The sequence below is a fragment of the Pomacea canaliculata genome, linkage group LG7, assembly GCF_003073045.1.
Source record: "Pomacea canaliculata isolate SZHN2017 linkage group LG7, ASM307304v1, whole genome shotgun sequence".
In the NCBI taxonomy this organism is placed as follows: domain Eukaryota; kingdom Metazoa; phylum Mollusca; class Gastropoda; order Architaenioglossa; family Ampullariidae; genus Pomacea; species Pomacea canaliculata.
This window is the reverse complement of record NC_037596.1, coordinates 12,326,280-12,344,455: the sequence shown is the minus strand read 5'-3', so window position 1 is coordinate 12,344,455 and position 18,176 is coordinate 12,326,280. Positions and strand designations below refer to the sequence as shown.

General features: G+C 35.8%; 1 protein-coding gene across 3 annotated transcripts; it reads right to left on the bottom strand.

The window, feature by feature from the left end:
- Nucleotides 1-662: 662 nt before the first annotated feature.
- On the bottom strand, nt 663-18,165 carry LOC112568073. Of its 3 annotated transcripts, none has more exons than XM_025245099.1 (10): nt 18,073-18,165; nt 15,474-15,570; nt 13,913-14,055; nt 13,372-13,497; nt 12,741-12,929; nt 10,521-10,580; nt 5,392-5,496; nt 4,307-4,334; nt 3,535-3,689; nt 663-2,959 (listed from the first exon to the last, which is right to left on the bottom strand). In XM_025245099.1, exons 4-9 carry the CDS (start codon nt 13,484-13,486, stop codon nt 3,608-3,610), a joined length of 579 nt encoding a protein of 192 aa, XP_025100884.1. In that variant the 5' UTR covers nt 13,487-13,497; nt 13,913-14,055; nt 15,474-15,570; nt 18,073-18,165; the 3' UTR covers nt 663-2,959; nt 3,535-3,607. The 3 variants fall into 3 exon arrangements, with proteins under 3 accessions (XP_025100884.1, XP_025100882.1, XP_025100885.1); XM_025245097.1 differs by lacking the exon at nt 18,073-18,165 and adding an exon at nt 16,220-16,242; XM_025245100.1 differs by lacking the exons at nt 663-2,959; nt 3,535-3,689; nt 4,307-4,334; nt 18,073-18,165 and adding an exon at nt 4,344-5,105 and having other exon boundaries at nt 15,474-17,089.
- Between the last annotated feature and the right edge of the window lie 11 nt (nt 18,166-18,176).

The window sequence follows — 18,176 nt, the reverse complement described above, 5'->3', positions numbered from 1 at the left end:
TAGATGTCAACATGGAGAACATAAGGTAGATCCAAGGATCCAGGGAATACCTAATACCCATGAGATGTGATTCAACATTACAAATCTCGTAAGATAATTTTCAAAAAGATTCACCGTCGTTTTACTTACCATTATTCCTTAGTATATTATAAAATAGCTGGCATTGTTTTTTTCTTAGACTTTTATCACCTTTTTAATCACTTTCTGTATAGAGTTGTGTGTTGATCACACATTATCTTAATCAGAATCAAAATATGAATCCTGTTTTCTTTTAATAGTTACTTCTGTTGTGTTATATCTGAATACAGTTGATTTTAACGCATCATGGATTTGTTTCACTCTGTGATCTATGATCAATATAATATTAAAAAACATTGTACATTCGTATATGTATGCTCGCCGACTCATCTTCTGACGACCAAGGCCTGAGAGGATCTCCAACAGCAGCCTGTGGGAGCCACTAGTCAAGACATCAAAAAGCGCAAGTGGGGCTGGATAGGACACACCCTTCGCAAACCAGCTGACACCATTGCCAGGCAGGCACTTGACTGGAACCCGCAGGGGAAGAGGAGAGTTGGGAGACCAAAGCAGACTTGGAGAAGATCAGTAGAGAGCGAGGCAAAGGCTGCCGGAACCACATGGGCCCAACTGAGGGGGGGGGGGCTGCCCAAAACCGGGTCCGCTGGCGAGGTGTTGTTGCGGCCCTATGCTCCTCGAGGAGTAGCAAGGAATGATGATGATGATGATATGTATGGTTATTTTGGCATGCACATACATGCATAAAAACCAAACATGAATGACCTTCTAGAACCCACCCCAGCACACAAATCTACTTCATCTCAAGCAAAACGGTTTTCCCTGTCTATGCTAACTGAAGATATAACATTAATACACGAGCTAATAGTGACAGACTAGGAGACATAAAACACTTAATCACTAAGCTTCAGGCTATAGAATACATGGGCAATAAAAACAGCAGTTATATTTAATACAATAATAATTGCATTTGTATAGCACCTTTCGCCAGTAGTAACCAGACCCAAAATACTGTACAATCATGAGAGTTCACTTGCACAGAGCGCTTCCCCATAAAAAGACAGTACACAATACACACAGTAGAAGAAGATAAAGTCAGTCTAATGAAGAAACAAACCGCAAAGATACATTACTATAAAATATAAGGTGTTAGCAATAACACAAAAACATCTTTTGGGAAATTGCTACTTTCATTTAATCATGTGATTGGTTAAATAAAGGTAATATTTGTAATAAAACTTTTTGTATTGTATGAGATTGCCCTGTTCGTAGGTTCTATTATCTTAATTAAAAATAGTTTTACTCTGACGTTTGCTTGAATAGCATGTCGTTGATGTTTAAGTCCAAAGTTTCTAGTAATCCACTGAAACGTTTTCTATGCTGATCTTAATGTCACTGGAATCACACGCCATGCTCACATTTTTACATGGTATTGTAGCTTCTTGTTCATCAAGCTCTAGTGGGCAAAGAGCAGTTCATTGGGCTTGATTCAAAGATACATGCACATACATTTTAGTTTCCAGGCTACACCTTGGATTACGTTTTGCTTTCTCGCTCCAAACTATGTTAGTACATCTCTCCTGTTTGTTATTTGAGCATTTAGTGATCCAGTCCTGGATTTCTAGGCCAGGGGAACTTTCACCAGAGCCCCGTTAGCCGCTCATTTCAGATAAAAATCTTTACTCTGCTCGCTTCCACCTCCCACGACCATGGACGAGGGTTGGATTTGGGGAAGCATAAACATAAGAAATTTTAGGAAAAAATGTGTTAAGGGAAGTAATTGGAACATACGTAACCCAGAAGACATGAGGGATTCTTATCACAGTCACTCTCTTAGCTGGGGCACACAGTAAACCAGGCGATTCTGACTTTTTTTTACAGATTAACCTCATCATCAGCGTACCTTACATATTGCCCGCACACGACTCTGGTCAAGAGTCTGTATAATATATTGTATGAGAGATACCATAGGAAGTCTGTTCTCTCAAACATATCAAGTACACATATCAGGCGATAAAGTCAGGCTTAAGACGGCAGAGAAACGATCATGTGGTGGAATACAATCGTCTGTACTATGCTAAATGTCAAGATTTCAAATATTCACATATATAATAAAATCTTCCTTCAACTTACTGATGGATATCTGCAATCCATAACAAGGCTCTCAAGAGGTTGTAAACAGTGAGTCATTTCTACAATCAAAAGTGCTTTACCACTTTTGTGAAACAGTGACTAGTTACACGCAGTAGGAAGTAATCAGGATAGTTTCATTTTCTTTGTAAAGAAGAACTGATATCATGACAGAAAACGTTTTTCAAGATAATAGGTGTATCGTCCTTTCCCCATTACTGATGTGTTACACAATTTTTTTCTCTGGGTAAAATACATTCTTCCGTTAGCATCTCATATATCACTTACTCTTTTATCACCGGGAAAATTAAGCATCAAAATACCTCTCTGCTGTCTGCATTACTTTTTACAACATAATCTCTTAAAATAGTCTCTCTGGCCTAATTATTCAGATCATTCAGTTCTTCAAATCAGAAGGCAAAGTAGGAAAAGAAATCGAAAGACAGAGAGGCGTTCCTAAATTATTATTCAAACAAAATATCAGGTTTGCTTATGTGTTATTTACTTTCTCTCCCCCCACCTTCGAATTACTTTTTAATATCTTTTCCAACTGTGTGTAGGATGTTAGCCCCATAGAAACCCAGAGATTATACTCTCTGGTGATGAGGCTATGATGGATTTGAACAACAGTTAAATTAACTGTTCAAGGAGAGGCGCGTTTGAGGAAGTTGTGCTATTGACGAATAGAGCAGGCAAAGTCTGCTTCCCAGAAGAATCGCCATTGTTCTCGTTGTCAGTAGATGTGTGTTCCTGGTCGGCGTTGGCCGTCTGGGAATTGGTCAGTTCGTCATCCCTATAAAGAATAAAACAATTTAAAAACAAAATCAAGAGATCTTAAGATCTTACGGATCAGAAAGAAAACAAGAAGATGGCAAAGGTACAGTGTGAGTACTAAAAATGAACTTAGTTTGAGAACAGTTTAGTGCTGAGAAGAAAGAGAGAAACAAAAACTGGATATTTGCTGTGATGAGAAACGGTCTGCTTTTTACGGTGGTGAGCACCTATAACTTTGCAAGTTGTTTATAATGCCAACAATTATTTAGATTGTATTTTCAGATTGCTGACAACCGAGATCATCGTTGATACTATCATCTGAAGAGTACAGTCTTTTTATATTCTCACCTCTTATGTCCCTAGAGAATAGATAATGTCAAGAAATAACTTTTTTTTAAATAAAGCGTACCAACATTCATCCATATACTCTAATACACATATAAGAACGCGATCACGCACGCAAGGAAGCACACCATGGAGATATTGTATCTCTATAGTTACGCGTTGTTTATGACAAGGTAGGTAACCCTTTCGTTTATTATTCAAATTCATTACAATATACATAAACCAATTGTGAACAGTGTTTTTCCATACCCATGGATCAGGTCATTTGTTTCCATATTGCCTCCCTTGACGCTAAATGAGACAGGGTCAGTCGTCATTTGGTTTACACGGTAGCCTTTGTGTTCTTTCTCAAGAATGTGTTCTGGAATTTCTCGATAACGATGACTGGTGGAGGAACGATGCATCTAAATAAAGGAAAATGTATGGTTACTGTACATGTTACAGCACTAGTCAAAAGTGATATATTACGATTTATGTGCTTTGGAATGATTGTCTGAGTCTATAGAGTACTGGCTCAAGGGTATAGATACAACATGTATATTGTGTGAAGCACCTGGAGAAATAACTTTGGCACTGTCCCATCTTGATCAGGACTTCTTCTGTTGCTTCAGTCTTTGATTAGCCGTTCGGTTAGAATGTGAGTTAAGAAAGGAGAAAAAAGTCGCTTGTTGGAAGAACTGGGTTGATAGACACTGTTAGACATCCTGCGATTGGTTGTAGTTCACTGATTTGCTCTCATGGAATGCTATTTTAGATGTCGCCTTTGTACCTTTTCCTGTAAGTCTTTTTTCATTTAAAATAAAATACTATTGTAGTAAAACCAGGGTCAAATCACTCTTTAATCGATTTATCCGAAATCTGATAAAAAAACTGTCTGATACAGAGGCTTAATTACTGAGTGGCATACACGTGTACAATTATAGTAAAATCACATTTTTATTGTGGTCATTAACCATAAATTTCAGTTAGACACGAAAGCATTCAACTAGACACAAACTAGACAAGAAAGCATTCAACTTACGTCAGACATTCCTTGAAACGGCTATAACCTAAAAAAAAAAATCATTTCAATGTTAAATTTTGTTTCAAAATACAATTCCTACATTAGTTACTAATGTGTGGCTACTTGAAGACTAAATGTGACGCATGATCTTGGTGCTAAAGATTTAGAAAGGTATATGCTTTTCTCTTATCCATTATTTAAAGTTTAGTTGAATTAAGAAATTATATGTGCATGGTTTTTAACCATAATTATTAAGAATTAACCCAAGCCGTCGGCCAAAACCACTGCAAATAGACGGTAAAGTATCAGAAAAACACATTTCGGTAGTATTTTAGGACAAAAACCCATGGTAAGCATATTAGTGATGTTCTCTTAATCATTCCTAGATTATTGGAGAAGAAGGAAGTGAGAAAAGGGTGGTATTGCTATTATTGGCATCTTCTGAAGAAGCTGAAGTTAAAGAGACAGAATGCAATCCGTGATAAAAGAAAACTGACCAGCACACTATTTAATGTTGCTGAATGTTCTCTTCAACATTCAGATAGAGTTTGTACTTGCTGTCATTACCTAAAGACACTGACTGCTGACTACAAATGCCACTGGATTATTTTTGTTCAAAGATATAAACAGATCAGATCTCTGCTTTATTTACCACTTTCTCGAGTGAATTTGGTATAGACCTTTTATCTATTTATTTTTACTTTTAATCGAAGCTTCTAAATAAAGTTCAAACCTGTAAATTTGTATTCCAAAATCAGCCATTTCATTTTCTTGGGAAAAATCGCCTATTGAACACGACAACCGTAGCTCTGTTTATCTGAGAAGACATGAGAGATTAGCTTAACTGACTCCCTGTTAATTAAAAATACTACTTGTACCCAACTAAACTCTCCAGCCCAGCAGGTATTTTAATCCTTTTCTAGTGACAGGTGAGAATGCTGATGTTTCATGACTTATATTGAAAATTAAGCATAATTATCTACTGATGTTAAACTATTATTTAAAAATGAAATTGACCCGATCATAGAGAAACCATTTTTTTCATTCGTGTTTTCATTTAAACTGTGATTTCATAATATCAATTGGGAAAAATGCTGTCATACTCTTAGGTCTGTATTTCTTGAGCAGCTGACAGCTGATGAAGATGATAAGCGCAATGACGGTGATTAATCCTAGAATCACACCAACAAGAACTGTAGGGTTGACACCTGAAAGAACAGAAACACATATCATCATAAAAGGTAGAGCTCCAGAAGAAAATCTCACTAATCGAACACAAACGAAAAACCAAAACATTTTGTTAAAGACCTCTGGAATGAAAAGGCCTCTTAATAGTTCTTTTTATTGTTTAGTGTACATGTACTTGTGACAAATGCCTATAAACACATACTTTTTAGATCTCCTTTGTAAAGTTTATATCAGTAAAAAGCAAGTACTTTTGACTTTTTTCTTAGTTTAACAAGTTGCTAATTTAACTCGTCTAGATTTACTATCCTTTTTTTGTTGAAAAAATTTCCTTCAATTAACCTAATGTTGTATCCAAAACCTAATGCCGGCATGAAAGTATTTGCTCATCTAGTTTTATCTACCTCTTATCTGGTTAAATCTACCGTTTGGGTTTTAAACCTTTGTAGTAATGTATTGTTCAATTCTATGCTGAATAATAATTTTAAAAAGCGGTTCAGCACAAGGTCATAAGCAATAAATGTCGCAATACCATTGGCAACAACTCCTAAACTCACAGTTGGCTTAAACATGATCAACTGCCTGTGCACCCTTCAGCTCTTGCTACCCACGTCGACAATCTGACAAGGCCAAAGTTCTCTTTCTCTTTCTTTCATTCGATCTCGGAAAGTGAGCTTTGGACCATCATACTCAATTCAAAACCCACAACTTGTCCCCTGGACCCAAATCCTACCCCATTACTGGTAGATTACCTCCACTTCCTACTTTCTGCCCTCACAGAAATAGCTTGTCCTCTGGCATCTTCTCAACTACCTTCAAAACAGCCTTAGTGAAACAATCACCGCCTAGTCTCAAAAGACATTTCTTTTCAAAATCTTCGCGAAAGTAGTTATCAAGGAATTGAAATCCTATCTTAAATCTGTCAATTGGATTTCTCCATCACAGTCTGCTTATTGCCTTTTTTGTAGAACTGAGACAGCTCTGACAAATGACATTTTGTCTTTTCTTGATAGAGGTGACTTCTCATTTCTCGCCATGTTAGACAAGCCCTGCGTACCGCAACGCGGGCGCACGCGTGCGCACGCGGGCGCCTACGACGGGCGGGCCGTACCGCAGCGAAAGTTGAGTGAGCGCACGCGGGCGCACGCGTACTTGCTTGAGAGGTACTACGCCACGGGCGCAAAGATGGCCGCCATGGTTGTAAAATTTAGACGTGTAGATGATATTCACGGTGGATCTTCTAATAAATAAGTATTTTGCAATAGATAGATATATGCAACGACAAAGAAGGATATTTAAAGTTCAGATTTCATCGTCATGTTTTTCTAGAGATGGTAGATGAATTTGCCTTCGACCTTGAAACTTCGAATCGGGACGACAACAACAGAAAGTCTACTCGTCGTTTGTTTTTACGTGATATGCTTGACTACCGCATTGTTCTTTCCACATAATCTTTAATTCTCATGGACTTTTTCCTCTTTTAGTTCCCAAATGAATGCAACTAAAAGTATATTGTTTGGCGCTGCAATAGATTGCTTCTATTAATTCGTCGTCGTTGTCAAATATGCCCATAAACAAAATTATATTCTCTACTTCGCTGTCAGCCGCCATTTTAACAGGCGCCCACGGTGGGCGAAGGGTATCACAGGCTCTCTAGAGCGTGAGTGAGCGCCCGCGTTACGGTACGCAGGGCTGTCTACTGCCTTTGGTACTATAGTCCTTAATAATCTCACTCATAGACTCAGTACTCACAGACTCAATACTCTCTATGGCATCTCAGATCCCCACTTGACTGGTTTCAGTCATATCTCTCAGTGATAGTTGATGGCTGCGTGTCTCCACCAACCTCTATACGCTCAGGGGTCCCCAAAGGTTCTGTACTTGGTCCCATCCTCTTTATCATGTACATGAAACCGCTTAATACTCTAATTCAGTGATGCCCAACCTTTTTCGGCCTGCGGGCCATATCCATTTCGGACAGCCGTGTCGCGGGCCACTTCACCGCAAAAATACAAAAAGGAAAAAAATATAGAGCAGATACCATTTTTTATTAGAAACAAGTTGTACTTACCATTAATTATGTAGTAATTAATGGGATATTGCAAGTTGTTTACCCGAAACCAACTTCTGAATGTCCGGCCTCATCGTAGAGACACCAAGTCGGAGCACTGGGTATTAGGTATTCCCTGGATCCTTGGATCGACCTTATGTTCTCCATGTTGACACCTAAAAGGTACATCCTTGGTTCGCAAAAACATGGGGCCTTGGAATGATTTAACCCAGTGATGCCCAACCTTTTTGGGCCTGGGGGCCATATATATTTCCGACATTCGTGTCACGGGCCGCTTCACCGCAAAAATACGAAAAAAAAATACATTTTTATTAGAAATAACTTGTACTTACCATTAATTATATAGTAATTAGTGGGATATTTGAAGTTGTTTTCCCGAAATCAACTTCTGAATGTCCGACTGCATCGTAGAGACACCAAGTCGGAGCACTGAATCGAAATGTTCGTCCATCGAAAAAAAGATTGAGAGACGCCCCTACGTGGGGATAAATACTTCTTCTTCCTTTTTTTCGTTTTTTTAAGGTCTTCTTTTATTACTAACATGCCGATTTCCTGCACTATGGGCAGAAGTTTCGCGGGCCGTAGGTTGTGCATCCCTGCTCTAATTCAATCTCACTCTCTATCTGACCAGTCCTTTGCTGACAACACTCAGCTGTATACCAGCTCTTCTCCTTCTCAGGCACACAGCTATCCAGAGCATTCACGACCATATTTCTGATATTAGACAATTAGTCAATCACTAAAATTAGAAGCAAATGTTATAGGTTGAAAAGATATGTTAACTTAGTTGTATTATCTCTTGAATGAAAAAAACATTTATTATGCCCAATAGTCATAAAACACAATAGAATGCTTTTTAATTTCATCGAAAAAATAGATTAGCACAACTATTTTCAAACATTTTTAATGCCTAAATGCCCAAGAGAACGAGTAGGGTGTCTACTTTCTCTTATCTTCTTTCTCTTAAATACCATGCAGCATCTTAATTTATGGAACGGTACATAAAATGCGCAATAACTGCAAAAGTAACAATCATTAATACTGACAATCCAGTCCAAGCCTACCATAAGTGCAGACCAGGCTTTGTTGGTTTGAGTCACCAAATTGCCTGCTAGTCATTTTTTTTAATTGATAACTTTTTATACAAAACCCCTTCCTTCTAACTAATACATTATATTCTGATTTAGAATAATGAATAGTAATACAACTTTATAGTTATTTGTAGCAATTGGCAATCTTTGTTCTACTTTTATGGTCATATGAAAGGGTATTAACATAGTATTACCCTCGACAACTACGACATTAAAATGTTTAAATGATTTGTTTAGGACTGTATCTATTCACATGATTAAGCCTTTGATGCTGTTATGTTTATTGTTCTGTATTATAAATATACGCAGTTTAGTTCACAGTTATATAATTGTAAAAATACTTAAGATGAATAAGGTAAGAATTGAATAAAAGTAAAGAAAGTGAGAGAGAGATTTCCATCAATGTCAGTTTTAGGTCTATCACATGAATTTACACAGGAACGTCAAAGCATTGACTAATGACTATCACCTGCATGTTTTTGTATCAAAAAGTGCTGATAATTTCATGCTTGTTTGTGTGGGCGTGTGTGTATGTGCGTGCCTGCTCTAACTTGAAATCTCCTAAACAACTGTAAGCTTAAGCACCATTAAAAAAACAGAAATCTTTAACTCTTTCTCCACGGCAGGGTTTAACGAGGACACATTCCCCTCGTCCGCATGGAAATTTACCAATTTCAAAAAATCATAAAAAATAAGTGTACGAGATAGAAAAAAATTTAAACTAATAATAAGAGATCAAAATGAAACAAAAAATTTTACATCTAAATCCTGCATGAACAGTCACTTATTAGGTAATCCAAAACAAATTAGGCAGGTGTAATTGAAAGAAAAAAGAATTTCACACAGGGTTGCACAGGAAATATGATGCTAGCACAAGTTACTCCTCCAGGAATCACACTTTGATAACTGCATATGAACTTGAAATGAATAAACATTGTTCTTGTCAAAAACAAAAATCAGATTGATGCATTTAATAATATTATTAAGTATTATTGGGAGGTATTTTGATAGAAAATGAAGAGAACAGGTGCACGGTGACAGGTATGCATGAGCAGTCAGGATTTTATTAAATCAAACATATTTAATACTTTACATTAATTTGTTTTCTTGTGTTCACACCTAGAAGTTTTTATTATGTTTGTGCACACTGTTAACTCACATAAATGATGTAAAGAAAGTATTGGGTATAGGGGAGAGAGCAAGAGAAATGTGTTTTTAGCTTATCACACAAATTGTCATAATAACAATTCTAATTTGACTCTACAGTACACTATGTCTGTTTATGGTATTGTTTTACACCGTAGTGAACAGTTTTTAATGAACAGTTAATTTTGAGCTTGTCCCTTTGCACACACTTGTATATGTATATAGTATGTTGATGGTAAAATAATAATGATGATGATGATGATGATGATAATGTGTATTAATATAGCATGTTCCTCCGACATCAGCAGGACTCAAGGTGTTGTACAGTAATAACAGTCTACTTGTACAGCGAGCTTCCCCGTTAAAAAGACAAGCACAGTGCACTGCACAGCAAGACAAACTCCCAGTCTAGTGAAAACCAAAGCACGAAGATGAGGCGGTGATGTGACACAGCAGAACATGGTTACAAATGAGTAAACATCGTCTAATACGCATAAACATATAAAGACTGTGATGCGATCAATCTATTTATCTGTTTAATGGTGAATGGTGCTTAATCTGTTTACTTGTACATGTATTTAATAATTCAAGAAATGTTTCTTTGAAAAGAGCAAGAAGGTGTAAGCAGAGCTGGATTGTTTAAACAGTCTTCCAGATAATGAAGTCATGCTGTGAAGAAAGAACTCGTTGTCTTGGCAGTGTTGGATAAACCATCAATAGACATAAGAAATATACCTACCTTCTGTAGCCGTCTCAAGAGCGGTTCCAGATTCAGTGCTGCTAATATTATCGCAGATTCCTGAAAATAATTGAATAATACATAATACTACATCCTGGCATTGAAAGTGAAAACTGGTTTTAACATAATGGTATAAAACTATAAAAAAAAATGTAATTGTGTATGCTTGTTCTGTACTTTATATCTGCATAGTTAATGCTTTTGCTATTAGAGAACAGACATGGCATGACCATGTAGTAAAGTTCTCCTGTTAACGGACTTGCAGTCCGATGTGTACCAGATCTTACTAAGGAAATTAGAGGCAACATGACAAAGGGTGGGCTTTCACATGTAACACCCTTCATATTTATAACACCCTGCCTATTTCATATTAGGTCCTGAGAAGTACAAAATATTATCTTGTTATTGAAAGTTGCAGGGGTGTCGCTATGAAACTCACCCTAATAACCATCATAGCACTGGAGATCACATCACAAAACATCAAAAACATTGTGAGCAAGAGCGTAGTTCCATTGCTATCAGTGTGTACTGTAGATACGGATAGATGTCCCCACCCGATAGGAAAGGTCATCACAGACCTTCTAATATATACGCAAAGCCACTTGCAAATAAAAGGTGAGATACACAACACAGACTTGCATCCCGCTACGAATTTTCCGTATTTAGACAGCTGACTACGGAATCTAGTCCAGTGAAAAAATACCCATTGTTTGTTGCAAAATAGTGATAGTTGTTACCTCATAAAGAGAGAACTTTAGGCAATGTCAGGTCGAGACGCTCTTGGGTGCAGATATTTGACAAGAATTGGGAATTTAAAAGAAAGCTTTTGCATTTTAAAGAAAAGTTTAAAACTTAACATTAAAAGTAAACTATAAGCTTTAGAGCTAAGAAACATTTAAAGAACCATTTCTTAAATAAGGTTACCATAATTCTTTTCATGGAATGCTTAATTTATAGACGGGCCAACAAGCGCAAGAAAGTTTTTTGATCTATGATTTTAAGAAAAATTACAAGATAAAGATAACTATTATAGTTCAAAGCGAAGGAAGTAATATCAGATACTTCAAAGAAAGCTCGCCGTTAGTTAATTTTAGTCTCTTTAGATAACACTGCCACAATTATGCCTAGGGCATTAGACTTAGAAATGCAGCTTTTAGAAATTTATAATTTTAAATGTGTAAAATGCATGTTGCCACTAAAGGTTCATCAGAATGTGTGAACATTACAAATCACAAGGTAGAGCCTGGGATGTTACTCTCACATTCATCTCGTATGGGATTAAATATTCTTCGGCCTGATGGCTAACCTTGACTATGTGTAGTGTCAGTTGATAATTTTATCAGCAACATAAACTATTGTTAAATGTACAATTCAACGTAAATAGTTCACTAAATTTGTATTTAACACTTTAAGCAACAAAATTAAGCACTATATTTTCTGTCTGTAGACTAAAAACCAGTGTTGTCCATATGAATGGGAATCCCATGGGAATCCCATGGGAAACGTCCCATAGGATGGGATGGGATGGGACAGCACACATTTGTATTTCCCACGATACGTGATATTGTAAAATAAATTTACGCTGAAATTTGCATTGTCAGACTTTTTAAGCACAGGAAAATACTTTTTTATTCCAGTTTCATTATGCCATGACTTTGTTAACATGAGTGCAATGCGCAGTGTTGTCCATAGGAATGTTATTACCACGGGAAACGTCCCATGGGATGGGATGGGATGGGACAGGCATAAATTGCCATGGGATGGGATGGGATAGAAAAATATGTCCCATGGACAACCCTGCTAAAAACTATTAACAATAGCAAAAAATGTTACATTTACTCATTTTTACACTAAAACATCTTACTCTTTTCAAGAAATTCTTTATGGAATATCAGAGTTCTGTTCTGTGTTTAAATTTCATTTATTTCATGGTTTTGTTACGCTGAGTGCTACGATTTTAAAGCACATGCAAGCTGACCGTATCAAACGGGAAAAAATTTCCCGAATTCCCGGCATAAGTTTTGGTCTATATTGAATTCTGTCAAAACAAATAATTAAAATTAAGGACTTATTTTGTTACAAACTTCTGATAGATTTATTTTTCAATAACTTGTCAGGAGCTTTAAGCTTTATTTAGCATTTGATGTGTTAGTCTGTTAGCCACTTAAAGTTGCAGTACTGTGTTCCAAAACAATATTTTACAACTTGAGAAAATCTTACCTTGAGGATTGTACAAACAATTTTTAACCATAGGAATGTCTCCTTTCTGGCAGCCAAATGAGCCTTTGGTTGTTGCAAATGTGTCAGGAACTGTGATGGTGACACTGTTATAACCTTCATGTGTGGCCTCGAAGCCGTTTTTGTTATAGCATCCATGGTGTCCGTTGTACGCACAGACAAGCACTCGTTCTGCGGAAGAAGTTAAAAGTAAAAATATGAATTAAAATAACTTATTAACGTTTAGTGATTAACGTGCTACGTCATGTCTTGTGATCCAATCCACGCTCTGCCCGCAAGTCTTTATCACACATTTCTGAGTACAAACTGTAGAGTATAGACTGATTTGCGCAGACAACTAGTACAATAGCAATCTTTCAATTTGTATTTTTCCAGCTGTTGTTTTGTGTTCCAGGCATTAATAAATGTTGTGAACGAAGTGATCGCAATATCTGTCAGCATTTTGGGAAGGTCTTTAATTATAGGATTTTTTCTCATCTCTATAAGAAGAATTTGTTTTACAGCTATTCGTAGAAATCAAAAGTATTGATCTAATTGATCTTTCTTCTTTTAATAAGCATGGATGAAGATTACATATATGGTCAGTGAAGCACAAGGCTCTCAAATTCCTTACCTTGACGTCCCTGGGGAGAATAAAAGTAAAGAGTAAAAGGTCGTTTATCAGCAGCCGTGGGAAATAAGCATTGTATTTGAAACGGACACTTCTCGTTCTTAATTTCACAGCTCATGGTGGTAATGCCTGCAATATATACAAACACAAAAAGTTTGTTATGGATATTACTTGTAAATTGGCTTTTAATTTCATCATAATAATATTATTTTTCAGAAAAGATGAAATACTTTCCAAAGATCAGTTTGATATTAAGAGGCAAATCTTTCACTAGCCATTTTATGAGGCCACACATTAAGCTGAGAAATTTATAAAAAATTACAATTACAGTAAAATCTTTTTATCAAAAAATTAATTGCGCTTGTACTTCAGCCTTAATGGTTAATTAGCGTCGTATGTTTAGGTAAAAGAAGACTTAGACATTTCTGATGTATGATAAAAACATTTGAAAAATATGGACAAACAGCTATCTCCACGTCAAATATTATAAATTACAAAGGTTGTGAGGTAAGACTTAATTGTGTATTAATTAAAAGAGTTATACCTGTCAGACAACGGACAACCAGTTACAAGACAGTGTTTGAAGCTTCAGATGGTGATGAGTCACCTGAGTTTGACCTGTCAGATGATGATGCTAACTTCACTCTGAGCAGACGGGATTGATGCTAGGATCGTCTCATATATGACCTTCGAAAACATCGGAAGAAAAGACAATAAATGGAAAGTCAGAGTTAGTAACTGACATCTTTGTTCAAAAATAAGTAAGTCGGGATGGAGGAGAAAGAAACTGAGTGTCAATTATGGATCTATTGAGAAGGAAGACAAAAATATTTAAAAGTGAAACATGTAGCTTAATTATTTCTCTTCTTTGCTCTTCAACCATTTTTATTAGTTTTAATATATCAGTACTGTATGAAAGATATATTATCTGTCTTGTCGTCGAGCAGCTACTGATTTTCGTCACAACGTTTTATTATTTTTTTCTGGTGTCTAATACTTCAATAAAACGATTTGTATACCAAATTGTAGAATGAAGGTCTTAGGGTTAAAGCTTACTATTTTTTAAAATCCCGCTGCACATATTTGAGACATTCCTGATATATACAGAATAATGCAGGAATTCAAGAGCAAGTGCCTAAGGGGGCTGCTATGAATCTCTTACAGAGAAAGTAGAACTAACGACTTTGTACTTGTATACTTGAAGGAACTAAGCAGCCAGGAATCTCAAACTGCATCCGTGAAACAGTGTCGCCTATTATGGAGGTTAATGCCATGATCGAAAAAGTGGCTTGAAAATGTGAAGGAATGCCCTGGTCTTTTCATGCAATGCTTCTTTGCCCTCACGTGGATGGTGCTCTTTGTCAACTGTCGCATCAATTTGTTCCTCCCGTCGACCAGTAAAGGGGGATCACCATAACAGATACCAGTTAATTGATTTGGAAGAATGAAGAATGAATACTGCTTTTTTATCCATCGTTAACAACTGTTATTAACGTTCCCCAGATTTTTATTAAAAAAAAATTCGAAACCGACAGAGAGTTGTAGCAGACATTTCTCAAGAAAAGCGCAAAGGGTTTATCATGCAAAATGCTGACATTAAAACATGCTTGGAGGACAAAAAGCAGTCAATAGCTTAATTACCTTGTTACTGCAACACTAATACTAGTTATTTATGTTAAGCTATCATTATTTAGGATTGTTATGTGGGACACTAAAAGGGCCCACAATTAAACCCTTAAACCCTTAACTAAAATTGTCTACAACAAAAAAAATAAAAATAAAAAAACAAAACAAAACAAAAAACAAAAAACAAAAAAACCTCACGTAAATAAAATAACCCTGTGCACAGGCATTTATCCGACATTTGATTTAAATGAAGGGGATTGAAGGGCGAAAGCCAGCCAACCGTGCACTTCTGACATCAAAGCAGGTGTGAATGAGGTCTGTGGCAGATGACCTGGCATCTGATGGCTGGACACAGAGAGTGTGTCATAGAAAGCAGGTGAACGTACCCAAATGGGCTATAGCACCTTCCCATGTTCAAATTGCTCACTGGGACAAATAAAGTTGATCATTATCATTTGTCAAATGAGTAGTCTTCTTACCCTTCAACTTGTAGGCGAGGCTAACGATAGTCATGTTCAGCGTGGTGAGGTCTTCCTCTCTGTTCACGATTGCTGCTGACTGGTTAAAAGCACTTGGCTGAATATTTGTTTCAGTAGCATCACCAGTTGTAAGACAAAGAAAGTGTAGGTGTGTGTGTGTTCAACAGGGAACATGAAAATGCAAAGTCAAAAAGCTAAAGAAAACATCAAATTAATGTTGTAAAAGTCTAACAAAGCTAACAAAATAATCTGTTAAAATGAATCGTTTTGATCATTAAACACCGTGTTAATTATAGCATGGCATTTGAACGCAAATATGTAAATGGCTCATTTCATTAATGTAAACCTCCCATCTTTGTGCAGATATCACTGATAAAGTTTTACCGGTATATCAGAAGTATGATTCCAAAAAGAATTTATTAAAATAATACAAAAATCTTTCGGTTGCAACACACCTTGTGTGATTATTGAAGTACTTATCATATTTCTTTAACATGAGTTTTGATGGTGACAAGAATACATAAAAATAAGACAATAATAATTATAAAGACTGTGAGAGAGTAGGAGATTGAGTCATCAGCAATAAATTCTATTTAGCTCAAAACATGAGTTTCACTGCACATTACTGAAAAGACTAGCAAATGAACAGATTTAAGTACATACCATACAAAGGGTAACATTGACATTATTAAATAATAAAATACTATACTATGTGAAATTGTTCTTAAAATGCCGGTATCAGTTACCTTTTGTCACGCTCTCTTCTAGTCTATAAAATAAAGCCTAAGCCCATCTGGATTGTCGGTTCTTGGTAAGCTTCTACTTCATTTAATCGGTAATTTCCGTTAGCACTAAATCTTTAAATTATAGACATGTTCTCTTGTACAAGAAGAGCAGAACGAATGTAATATTATAATACTAAATAATAGCATAATAAAAATTGAATTTAAGTGGTAGGCCTGTATGATTGTTATATTATCCTTAAAAGACTTATCAGTCAGCGTTTGTACCGCATGTTCTACTCCACAAAATAAAGCTTAAGCTCATCTGAATAGTCGGTTCTTCTGTAATCCCCACGAGAAGCGAACCGCTGCATGTATGACTCACAACCTCACATTCTTGATCTTTACACTCTGTGACTGTGTATAATAATGGCAGCTACAATGACATAACACGTTGTGGACATATCATGAACTTATAGTTTGAAAAGTATTGGAAAACTGCTAATTAACTAGAAAGATGTTTTCATAAACACAAAACACACAACACTGACAGCATGTTCCTAAATGAGCGTGATTCTACGACATATCAATCACACCACTATTTTTATTTTTACGTATTCCTTTTATTTCATATATATATGATTAAGTGAACATTAGTTTCCCCCTCAACTTTAATATCCCCCTAAAGCACACTTTACTGCTGGTAGATTGTTATTCTGCAACGACCCTAATATAAAACAGACATAATGTGATTATTCCTCAATAAAATATACCCGGAAACTGAAACTTATGATGGCTGGATATGCATTTGAAATAATATCTACAGGTCAGTCCTACAGGGTGCCAATAAGCCCAGATAGCATTTAAACATTTTTATAAACGTTTAAAATTTTTTCTTGCGAGATGTTTGCAAAATGTTTGCAGCAACTGTTTTTTAAATATTTATTATGCCCATCAAAGTAGTGTTTTAGTAATGTTTGCATTCTAATATTTTTAAACCATTTATATACATTTTTATGTAAAACTTTTTGGAACATTAAATAGTTGTTCTTACTTAAACATTTATAAAACATTTAACAAATATTTTAAACCTAATTTAAATGTTTAGCAAATCACAAATACTCTCTGCAGTTCCACTTCAACATGAAAAAATGATAAACACAGAAGATTAAAACTTTCCTTTTCATTAAAAGATATTTTGTGTTATTGTGTATAAACACAGGAGACATTATCATGCACTAACAATTACTCTTATATGTACACCAAATGGAGGCAGTTTATGATAAAGATGAATGCATAATACTTAAAAAGGAGAAAAAGTAAAGGAATTAATTAAGCAGTTATAAATCAAGCAAATGAATTTTAATGAAATAAATACACTTAAAAATTTCAATTTCAAATATTTAAAGTAGAGATATCCTTTGTAGCGCCGTCTTTTAGTTTATGAGATAAAGCCTAAGTCCTTCTTTCGTTAGCTTTTACTTTATTCGGTTATTACCATTAACAAAACCTTTAATCCATAGAAAATGTCTTCCTACAAGAAGAGCAGAACCAGTGTAATATTTATAATACAAAATAATAACGTACTGAGGAAAGTAAGTTAGATTCAAGTATGGATGTAAAATTGTTCTTAAAAGCCTGCATAAGCGTTTGTACAGCACTATCTGTATACTAATATCTTCTAGTCTATAAAATAAAGCCTAGGCCCATTTGAATAGTCAGTGCGCCGTAAGCCTCTGTTGTATTTAATTGTTAATTACCGTTAGCAGCGCTCCTTTCATCATGACTTTCTGAGCGTTATTTTACGACTATTTTTAGTTTTACGCAATTTTGGTTTTGCATATTATTTATTGCATGAACATGAGTTTCCCACTCACCGTTATGTTCCCACTGGTAGATTCGCATTCAATGACTAGGATGTGAAACCCAGACAGAATGTGCTGAACCTGCAGATAAATATACGCGGAAACTGAAACTCATA